At 47.0% G+C, this 11,435-nt stretch overlaps 1 protein-coding gene across 2 annotated transcripts in view; it reads left to right on the plus strand.

The window, feature by feature from the left end:
* The window catches only part of COL4A1 (collagen type IV alpha 1 chain), a 148,261-nt gene that overhangs the window by 96,427 nt on the left and 40,399 nt on the right, over nt 1–11,435 (plus strand). For both annotated transcript variants that reach the window (XM_003799995.3, XM_023519173.1), the window contains 7 exons: nt 619–663; nt 743–796; nt 2,947–2,988; nt 4,825–4,909; nt 5,313–5,348; nt 7,535–7,699; nt 10,824–10,919. In XM_003799995.3, the coding sequence (XP_003800043.1) occupies nt 619–663; nt 743–796; nt 2,947–2,988; nt 4,825–4,909; nt 5,313–5,348; nt 7,535–7,699; nt 10,824–10,919 (523 nt within the window). The remainder of the gene's footprint in view (nt 1–618; nt 664–742; nt 797–2,946; nt 2,989–4,824; nt 4,910–5,312; nt 5,349–7,534; nt 7,700–10,823; nt 10,920–11,435) is intronic.

The following is an 11,435-nucleotide window of genomic DNA, read 5'->3' on the forward strand; positions in this document are numbered from 1 at the left end:
TCTGTCCTGTCCCTGAGACCCACCTATCCCATCCCTGAGATCCACCTGTCCCATCCCTTAGACCCACCTGTCCCATCCCTGAGACCCACCTGTCCTGCCTGGACTAGAGCAGCAGGTTGGCCCAGCTTTACTGCCTGGAGACCCCGCCCTGAACACCCGACTGTCCGAGCAACTGTGAGCTGGGACGCTGGGCTGCTCCTGGCTTTGTGAGCAGTGTGGTGACCTGAGACCCATCCAGTTTCTACCTGGAAATCACATATGGGAACCTCCATTAAAATGAATCCTTTGCACGTCAGCGACAAAATACTCAACTTGTCAATACACAGACTCCTCTGGTATTAGCTTTGCTACCAAAATATAATGATATATTACAAGATATTTAGCTAACCAGACCCCATTCTTTAACATTTGAGAAGTTCTCTTCCACTGTAACCTTTTTACAGTTACCCGTCCAGTGCTACGCCACTTACCATGGTGATGTTATTGGTTCACACTGAGCCCTCATCTACCTTGCTTGTGATCTCATGAGTTCCTTTTATCTGACTCAGAGCTTTGGTGTTATTTCATAGCTGCCATTCTTATTTTTGAAACACTAATGTTTAAATCGTTCTTTTATAGGGAAAACCTGGCAAAGATGGTGAAAAAGGAGAAAAAGGGAGTCCAGTAAGTGTTTTTCTGTTGTTTTTAACAGCAATCCCACTACTCCCTTCCCCCACTGATGGCTGTCACCTTCTCCCTTCAGGGCTTTCCTGGAGATTCGGGGTACCCAGGACTCCCCGGCCGGCAAGGTCCTCAGGTGAGTGATCACACTGCTTGGAGGCTTTACCTCTGATTTGTATTTAGTTCAACCTAGAAGTTTGTTCTTTTGTCCTCTAGAATAAAGGACTCTATTAAAAAAAATTATTTATGTTCCCTGGAATTAAAAATTCAACTTGATGGTTTTCTTTGTGTTCATGAAAATTTTAAAGAAAAAATCCCACTTATTCAAGTTTGTATGTTCTTTTCTTGCAGTAGATTAATTTTTTCCTAATTCTAAAACAATACAAATGCAGACAGATATAATGAATAAAAGAAACGTATCTGATTTTTCTGTTATGCACTCAGAAATGGCCAGAGTTAATGACTCTTCTGTGGCACTGTCTGCGTCCTTGATGATTTAAGGAGGATGCACAGTATTTCAAAGTCCATAAACATAATTACACATATGGACGTTTCTTGACGTCTGTGTGATTTATTGCATGGTATTTAAATCTTTTCCAAATGTTTATGATTGCAAGTATTTTTGGTTACTTGTCTCATTTCCTCCTTGTAAATTCCTAAGAGTGCAATTTCGGGGTCCTTATTCGGACTCTTTCTTTGAAGAAACTTTCACCACATGCCACCAAATTGCCCCAGACAGGGAGGCCAGGCTGGGTCAGTGCCCTTTCATTGGTGGAACTAGTTGTTATCTAACTTTAAAAAATATTTATCAGTCTACAGCAGAAAAAAAATCGATAGTTGCTTGATTTTTCTCGTAATCATGAGAGTAGGTAGTATAAATGTCCACTAGAATAAGGGAGAAGTTGACCTGCCCTTCGCTAATGGTGAGAGAGAAACTAGGGAGAGAACACTAGGTTTATTTTTTAAAGCCAGAGAGAAAAGAGAGAAATTCCTTTCCTGGAATTTTTTGAGAAAGTAAAATCCTGTAAGTTTTAATGCTAAGTATAGTTAGAACATAGTAGCTAAGGTGTCTTGTCAGTCCTCTAGATGTTTCTAAAATCTCCTTTTGTACTCGTTTAAGAAAACTTCAGTGCATTCAATTCTAGTTTAATGCCTTAATTTAAAAGGAAAAACATACATTTATGGTGTAACTTGCATATCTTGTGGCTTTCTAGATTATTATGATGTTTACATAAGGATATTAGATATAAAAGGTCTAATTTCTTTGAATTTTTCACCTTCATCATTTTTTTTTCTTTTGTTTTTTTTATTGAATGGTAACTATGTACATTAATGCACTTCTGGGGTACAGTGTGGGGTTTTCACATGCAATCTGAAATACTTCCATCAAACTAGTCAACATAGCCTTCATGTCATTTTCTCAGTTACTGTTTTAAAACGTTCACATTCTACTCTTAGAAAGATTCCCCTGTACCCCTATAAGATAAACCTCAGAAGTGATACCTTCATCATTTTAATGTGGATTAAAGTAAGCCTCACAAGTGATCAGAATTTATCCACCAATGTTTACAGTTAACAGTGGATTTTTATACTTTGACTTCCCATGCAAATTTAAAATAACCTCACACCTAAAGTCCTCATGTAAAATGATTTCTTTAAGAAAATATATTCAGAAATTATGCTTTTGTATTATTTTATTTAATTTCTTTTTTATTTCATTGAGAAACCACAATTTACTGAATCAACTTATAAATCAGCATTTTTCCACCTTTTTTTTTTTTTTATCTCATGGCACACTTGAACCTGTCCTTAAACTTCCACAGTACACTTACATTATGTTGATCAAAAAAAAGAGTAAAAAAATATATATACTTATTGTGCTTCGAACTTCTATTGAAAATAATTTAATTAATGATCTTTAAAAATCTTCTTGGCACACCAGTTGAAAATTAGTATTATAAATAATTCTATTAAAGTTCCCAGAGGAAACATGAAATCAGTAGGACAAATTTGTATTGTGAATAATTAGCTTCCAATTTATGTTTTGTAGAAATTTAATTTCTCTGTGTCATGCTTATGCAAAGCAAAATGAAATGTTTCTATTTTTGTTAGACAGTCACAGAGCACATTAAGCTCATCACAGTGAGAGACCCTAAGGAGAGAAGTAATTTTATGTACTGTGGGCACAATCTCTATTTTACCGGGAAAAAGTTAACCCTGCTTTCTGTAAGACATTCTTGATAGTAAAAATATGCAAGGGAAATCATTTTTTTTTTTTTTTAATAGGGAGAGAAGGGTCAAGCAGGTCCTCCGGGTCCTCCAGGAATTGTGAGTAAAAGTGCTGTGCACTGGTCTGGGAGGGCCTGGGACGTGGGGGGACAGGACAGCACGTACCCTCACAGGGGGTACCCTGAGGACACAGGGCTGCCTCAGTCGCTAGAATGACATGCATGTACAGTGGGTCCCTGCTACTTGAGACAGTTTTATAATTTGCATTGCATGGAGTTTGGTATTTATTATTTTTGTTGTATTTTGATAATTTCCACACATCCTTAAGCCACTGAAAATCAAAAGCTTTGCGCTTGGATAAAAATATTAATAAGATATTTGAAATCTTTTCCCCCAAAAAAGGGTCCATTATAGAAAATTTTGATAAGAGGATCAGATCACCCAGAGTTTGATTATCTTAGAAAAACAATGTTTATTTTTACAAATAACGTTTTAATCCTTGTCCATGTGTGTAAGTTTACTTACTTATAACCAGTGTATCCTCATGTGACGTTTATTAAAAATGAACATTCTCTACATTTGCAAGTTATCTTCACAATGACCATTTTCTGTTTTTCTTTTTTAAGAGGCAAAGTTTTGCTCTGACACCCAAGCTAGAGTGCTCTGGTGCAGTCGTGGCTCACTGCAGCCCGGAATGCTTGGTCTCAAGCCATCTTCCTGCCTCAGCTTCCTTACGTGCTGGGATTGCAGGCATGCACCACTGTACCTGGCCAGTGTGATGGTTTTAAACATCCTATCGGAGAGTTGTTTTGTAATTGCTTTAGCTATTCCCCTCTCCCCATAATTTGTTTTGAAATAGTGAACATGCCATGGTGCTCTGGTTTGCAGCTGTCCTTCCTTCCCATGGCAGAGAAGGTGTCTTGTCACAGGCCATTTGGGGGCTGGGAAGCTGAGTAGGGTTATTGGAGCAAAGTGTTGACCTTCTTAGTGCTTTAATACTTCCACAAACTTTGACTCTCCCGTATTCCACGCGTGTGACCCGCTGGCCATGTCGGAGTGTCCTGTTCCTGCCTGACTGTCATCAGCACGTTTTGTATTTATCTTTATGTTGAAGGTTTCTACTTTGTTCATTTTTCTGATTGGCATAAATATTATATCTATTTATGGTCCACAGCGTGATGTTTGACGTACACATGCCTCGTGGAATGGCTAAATCAAGTACCTAACATCACATTTTAATAATTCACATTGATCTAACTGGTACAGAGGGTTTGTGTGTTAAACCAGTATGCAGTAGCTGGCTTTGCCATTTTCCTGGGATGCTGTAACTTAGGGTCAGGGTCAACTTGTCCTTTCTAATGAGGCCTGCAGTGCCTTCTTCCTGGCCTGTATCTATGATCTTAGGGAGGTGCCCACTAAGGGGTCAATGAAAAAGTAAACACAAAAAAAGCCAAAAGCGTCTTCCAATAAAAAAATTTGAGAGTTCTTGTTACATGTGGCCTGAGGAAGTTTAAGGGTGCTCCTCTGGTAATAATCTTGTGAAGTAAAATACTCACTTCATGGCTTCTGTGTACAGTTAGAGATTCCAAACCTGCACCTCAAATGGAGCGCTGCCTGGCAAAGGTCTGTGCAGAGAGACGGCCCATCATGTCACCTGCTGCTTTTGGGGCCGCGCTCCCTGGCACATCATGTCACCTGCTGCGTTTGGGGCCTCTCTCCCTGGCACATCATGTCACCTGCTGCGTTTGGGGCCTCTCTCCCTGCCCCCCCTCCTCCCCCTCCATCCCTGTCTGCCACCATTGCTGCTTCCTCAAGTTCCCTGAGTTCGTTTTTCTTGAGATAATGAGAGATGTGTTCGGTCTTTTACCCACAGTGCAGACTATACAGGACCAGCCACTTCCAGGCCATGAAATCTTTTTTTCTTCTTTAATTCAGGTCATAGGCACAGGACCTTTGGGAGAGAAAGGAGAGCGAGGCTACCCAGGAGCTCCAGGGCTGAGAGGAGAGCCAGGCCCCAAAGGTAGCTTCCCTCTCCGCCGTCCCTCCCTCCCCCTTCCCCCTCCCCCCTTCCTCCCCTGCCCCTCCCCCCTCCCCGTCCCTCTTCCCCTCCTCCCCCTTCTTTCTCTCTTCCTTTTTCCATCCATCAGTATTTTGACAGCACCTGCCCTGCTGTCCTGCCTGGTGCGTACTGGCTCATGTAGTTCCCGTTTCCTTGTCACCTGGGCCACAAGGCCCTTCTTCTCTGTCACTAGCAGAGCACAGCAGCATTCCAGAGGATGCACAGATGGTTCCTGTTCTGTTTTCTGTGTTCCCCCCAGAACACGGACACCTAGCAACACACTGAGCAAGGCTTTCAGCAAAGAATAAAGAGCACAGGAAGGGCGAGCCCTTCTCTGATTCTCCAACTCTCTCTTTCTTTCAAGGTTTCCCGGGAATACAAGGCCAGCCGGGCCCTCCAGGTGAGAGCCGCCCTGTGTCCGTCTGTGCACCTGCTGTGTGGTTTATGTCCTGCACGTGTTTGTCGTGTACAGTAGATATTTGCATAAAGTGGTGAGCAGTGTGGTTGCATTTCTCTGATAAGAGACTGAGATGCGAGGGTGGGGCTTGGTTTGTGGTCAGTAGGTCACAGCTCAGCACGTCCCTGGTGCACACGCAGACCGTGTGCGGGACCCGCTTTCTCTCCTGGGGACTCTGAGCACTGTCCTTTCTTTTTTTTTTAAAATTTTTATTTTTTGAGACAGAGTCTCCAGCTGTCCCCCTGGGTAGAGTGCCGTGGCTTCACAGCTCACAGCAATCTCCAACTCCTGGGCTCAAGGGAGTCTCCTGCCTCCACCTCCCAAGTAGCTGGGACCACAGGCACCTGCCACAACGCCTGGCTATTTTTTTTTTTTTTTTTGGTTGCAGCCGTCATTGTTGTTTGGTGGGCCAGGGCTGGATTCGAACCCGCCACCTTGGGTATATGTGGCTGGCACCTTAGCCACCGAGCCACAAGTGCTGAGCCAGGCACTGTCCTTTCTGATGAGGCCTGCAGGGACCTCTTTCCTCAAGGCCTGGCTCCAGCCCAGGCAGATCCTCCTGCCCCAGCCTTGTTACCCCACTTTCCCACCCTCTGGGGTGCCCCTCCCCCAGAGGGCAGGTGCTGGGGTGAAGTCCTTTCTGGCGCTCTGACCAATCCCAGTGTTGATCTCCGTGAACACAGGTCACCCAGTGTGAAATCGCCCTGCGGGTGTGTCCCACGTGCACATCCCAGTGGGCTGTGTGTCCCCCAGGCTGGGGCTCTCTGCACACGTGCACCAATGCCTGTGTGCACCTGCGTGTGTACCTGTGGGCTCTTCCAGGCCCCCTCTGAGAGGTGACTGACTGTACCCTCCTATCAGACCAGTGAGGGCTCGCAGCCCTCAGCCTTTTGCTTTGTTTTTAATTATTTTTTTTTTTCTTTTGAGAGAGAGTCTCAAGCTGTCACCCCAGGTAGAGTGCTGTGGTGTCACAGCTCACAGCAACCTCAAATTCTTGGGCTTAAGCAATTCTGTTGCCTCAGCCTCCCAAGTAGCTGGGACTACAGGCGCCCATCACACTGCCCGGCTATTTTTATTGTTGTTGTTGCAGTTGTCATTGTTTTAGCAGGCCCAGGTGTGGTTCGAGCCCACCAGCCGTGGTGTATGTCACCAGCATCTTACCTACTGAGCTACGGGTGCTGCCCAAATTTTTAAATTTTTCTATCTTTCTTGTTCATCATTCCATTTATTTAGTTTCCGACAGTTCCAAGGTCATTTCAAGAGTCTCTTTTTCCCTTTGGGGGATCAGACCACACCCCCCCACAGCCCCTCCCTGCCTTCGTCTGCGCTTACTTCTCCCCTTTCTGTAAAAACTCAAAGATCTACCCTATAAACCATTTGTGTCTCTCTGACCATCTCTCCTTCATTCTAGGCAGCACGTGACCTGCCATGTCCCCCGATGCCATGTCTACTTTCCATAACCCTCATCCACGCCACCCTGGCCTCTGCCCAGACTTTGAATAAAAGGCCCTGAAACTGCCCTGGCCGGGGCTTTATGGGTCTCCACTTCTGCCCCATCACCCTATTTCTGTCCTGGCCCGTCTGTGCCCCTCCCTGGCGTGTCCCCCGCCTGTCTAGGTGGTGGCCCCTCTGTACCCCTCCAGTGCTCTTGCTGCCTGGAACACAGGCTTGTGGGTTTTCCCACCCGTGACCCAAGTGAGATGTCCCGGGACCTGCTCCCATCCCCCAGGTCATAGGTCGTCCTTTCCTAGAAACCCAGCGGCTGAACCTGCTAGACGTACTCAGACCTCACCCCACCCTGTTTGCCCGTGACTGTGCTTTCCTGCCCTCTCCTCTGTATTCAGACCCCACCACCAGTCCTTGGCCTCCTGTCCTCTGTGCTTTCCTTCAGTGACATTTTGTGGCCTTATTGTCCAAGTAGAGATGGAAGGCGCTCTCGACAGCCTTTCCTCTTATGTTCTGAGAAAGACTATTTGCACTGAAAGAAATTCACAGATTTTACTGTCTGCATAATGAGCCTGTTTCCCTTAAAGGTAATTTGTAGGAAGCATTAAATGGTAAGGACATTGGTTTGTGCAGCTGCTGTAAATGCCTAGACATGACCCACTTGCCGTTTGTGTTGGTTGCAGGCCTCCCCGTGCCTGGGCAGCCTGGCGCTCCTGGCTTCCCAGGAGAACGAGGAGAAAAGGGAGACCAAGGATTTCCAGGAGCATCCTTGCCAGGACCAAGTGGAAGGGATGGGGTCCCAGGTCCTCCTGGCCGCCCTGGCCCTCCTGGGCAGCCCGGCCACACAAGTAAGTTCCCTGTGGGTTGGTTTCTGGGCAGATGTGGGGACAGCAGGCAGACCTCGCTAGGTGCTGTGACAGCTCCTCAGAGTTAGAGCTTAGTACAAAGGCTTGGTGTCCAGTGATGTATTAATTGTTCATATACTGTTTGGGTATCTTCACAGAAAACCCAGCTCCAAAAAGGAATAGTTAAAATCAGAAAAAAAAAAAAAAAACCTGATTTAAAGGAGTTGGTAATGTGTTAGGCAGCTGAGTCTCCTGGCATCTAAAAAGTTAAAATGCAAACCAGTTGAGTTCTGTAGTTTACATTGAAAACAAAATGCATTCTGAGTCACTTGGAGATGCAAACCTAGACACACGTGCATGAGAGGGAGAGGGGTGGCATTAGCACAGTCCAGACTCCAGAAGAGCCCAGCGCATAATGCTAAAGTCTTGGCTCCGTTAAGAAGGTCCCGTGATCCCAACACAGCATGAAGGCAGACTGTGAGAAGTTTTCAGAGGATTGACACCAACCAGTTCAATGGGAGCGTGTGCTGATTTCTCACACAGGCCGTTGGGGCAGCTGGGCCTGAAACAACGTGTGCTCTGGGGAGCACCTGGGCTCAGGTCCTGGGGGTGGTGGGGAGCACCTGGGCTCAGGTCCTGGGGGTGGTGGGGAGCACCTGGGCTCAGGTCCTGGGAGTGGCTGATCAAAGGAGGATCGATAATTCTCTGAATCCAGGGAGGTTTCTGAGCAGAATTGAGACACACAGCTATATGGATGAGGCTGCCACAGGGTGCCAGACAAGGCCATGACGGGACCACTGGTTCCGTGTGAATTTGGGTGGGAAAAAGGACAGAGCTTATGGGACTTCCTCGTCTTCTCTGGTGATTTTTCAAGATGTTGAAGATGAAGGACTTTAATCTTTAAGTCCTGGGGATGCCCAGTCCAAAGCCACTTTGCTCTGTGTGTCTGAGACAAGATTGTGAGCACTGGGGGCCTCTGGGCTCCAGATTCATCCAGCAGGGAAGGGGGTGCTTTCAACACTCCAGGCCCTATTCTCGGAGCAGTGAGAAAGCTGACCAGACTGCCCATGTGTCCTGCACTCCTGGTGTGTGCATTCAGTAGGGAGACAGGGATGAGCCAGAGAGACAGTGAGCCTCTGGAATGTAGGTGGTGGCAGGTGCAGAGGGTCAGCCTCAGCAGGTGGTGTGTGGGGCCAGGACTGACCCAGAAAGGGGAGGAGGGAGTGGGGGCCCACCCTGGGGAAATCCTGGAAAGGGGCACAAGGACCAGAATCTGAAGTTTCCAGTATTGTTAACTGAGTGAGGTGTGGTGGCTGAACACATTGTAATATCTGCCCTTCCAGTTTTCCTGGTTGCCTTTGGTGCTCACTGTAAATTAAGTAGTTCCCAGCCTCAGAGTAGTAAGTGATAATTTAGACTGAGATTTGTGTTCAGATTTATAGTGCACACTAAAGCTGTATTTTAAAGCTGTTTCTGTTTGAGGACCTAGCACACAAACTGTATAGTGCAGAGATTTCTATGTCCCATTTCTGCTGCTGTGTCCCCGTCCCTGTAGTCAGGGCCAGGATGAAGCCATCTGAGCCCGCAGGGACCATCCACGGCAGGCCTGGCTCAGTGTGGACTCTGCACCTGCACTCAGAACTCCTAGAGATGCCACTGCATTCCTGCTTTAGATCTGACATTATCTTAAGTTGCCTTTAGTGAGGACATGTTATTGCTTTTTTATGAGGGACTTGAAGGGATTCTGGTTGAGATGAAGCAAGCAGGAGGTATGTTCTGGAAGAGGAATGTAGTAGTTATAAGCCCCTCGACATTCATGAGCCTGCGTTCCCAGAGTCAGGGGATTAATATATCCGAGGCTTACAGGGCTGGGAAGCCTGGATTCTTTAGAGTTAAGTCTAATCAAGGCCTGTTATTTGAAGCAAAAAACGGAGTCCACTTTGCCTAAGATGGACAGTCTCCATGGCACAGAGATCAAAGGGCAGCCGGAGTCCATCAGGACAGGCAGTAACAGAGCAGGTCTCCGGCCCTGGGTGCGGGGACAGCTGGCCGTCACCAGCTCAGGCTTCCTCACCTGTGCTTGTCGGGAGATGCTCAAGAAGCACAGATAAGCAAAACAGAGCCAGAAGGCTTCTCCCTGACTGTGACTCTCAGGCATCAGAAACTGACGTTTTCTGCTGAGCTCTAAGCCTGGCTGTAAGCAGGGAGGTGTGGCTCGTTGCAGACAATCTTGCTCTGCTGGGGGTGGGGGACTAGAAAGGTTGACCCTGGCATCCAAGCAGAGTGTTCCCCACACCAGACCCCAGACCCCTTTTATTGTCTGGTGACTGCTGTGGGGTCTCTGCCCCTGAGTCTGTCTGTCGGAGAAGACCCTGCCAGTCGTGGGTGGCTTCCACTCCAATGGCGTGTTAGGGCTGTTCTGGCCTGGGTGGAACGCCGGGCGGAAATGCTCTTTGTTGAACTGTTCACTCTGTCTTGTTCTTCAAAGATGCTGGGGAAGGAAATATAAAATCCTCCATCACAGGGTGTACCCAAACTCTAAAACAATACCTATTTCTTTTTACAAGAACCCAGATAGATGGTATTTGCATTACTGCGATTCATTTTCATGGCTCTTTATGTAAAGGATGCTCGGAATTGAATGTGAACAGTGAGGCATTTCCTGTGGAGAGTCTGCATCTCTGAAATAATGATCACTTCTTACACGTTTGCTTAGGGAAAAAACAGATAGAATTGTTCTAGTCTCCATCTGCTTTGACTTAACAGATGTGTGGCCATGGACACATGGCCACTGTTTTGAGCCCCAGGGTTCTTTGTCTGTAGAGTATGGATGATGTCTGTCTCACAAGGTGCCAGTGCAGCCCTGTGGGCGACCGACCCGGCCAGGGACTGAAACACACGCTGGCCGACACCGCTGGGGTGGGGGGATGAGGTGGTGCCTGTGCTGATGGCGCTTTGCAAGTTACTCACCTTGGGAGAGTAACTCTTCCTATTGGGAAGCAAACTGAAGTTGTATTTCTAATACTTATCAAATAGCCTAAAACATATTTTTTAATAATACTGATTGAATTAAGAGAGGGTGAAAATATCTAGTTATGATCTTAAAACCTTTCAAACTCAATTTCAGATGGGATTGTGGAGTGTCAGCCTGGACCTCCAGGTGACCAGGGTCCCCCTGGAACTCCAGGGCAGCCGGGCTTGTCAGGGGAAGTTGGAGAGAAAGGTAAGAATTGTTTGTTTATTTTAAATGGTGACCGTGTCTGTGCACAGGGCTGTGTTCCCCACACACCTGCTGGGTCTGGAGTCAGGTTAGGTGGGCTGAGGTATATTCTTCCTGTCCCTGGAGCTCCCCCACAATCCCTCCCTAGATGGGTGTCCTCCTACGGCTCAGGTGAGACTGTCCTGATGGTCCAGGAGGGAAGGGTGGACACTGAGCCCAGGAAGTCCCAGCTGCTGCTCTTTCTCCTTCCTGCACCATGAACCCATCTCGCCAGTGTGACGTGACCAGCAGGTTAAACCCTCAGACTGGCTTGTTGCTGGGACTTTACCCTCCAGACATCGGGAGTTCCATTATCAAAGATTGCACACCCCTCAGTCAGAGCCAGTCCCAGAACCGTGCGTGGGTGCTCACTCTCCATCAGGCAACTCTGTGATCAGTGTGAGCAGACGTGCTGCTGAGGGATTATCAGAGATTGCACACCCCTCAGTCAGAGCCAGTCCTAGATCTGTGTGTGGGTGC

This window comes from Otolemur garnettii, unplaced genomic scaffold, assembly GCF_000181295.1.
Source record: "Otolemur garnettii isolate 467f Iridium unplaced genomic scaffold, OtoGar3 scaffold00161, whole genome shotgun sequence".
Lineage (NCBI taxonomy): Eukaryota > Metazoa > Chordata > Mammalia > Primates > Galagidae > Otolemur > Otolemur garnettii.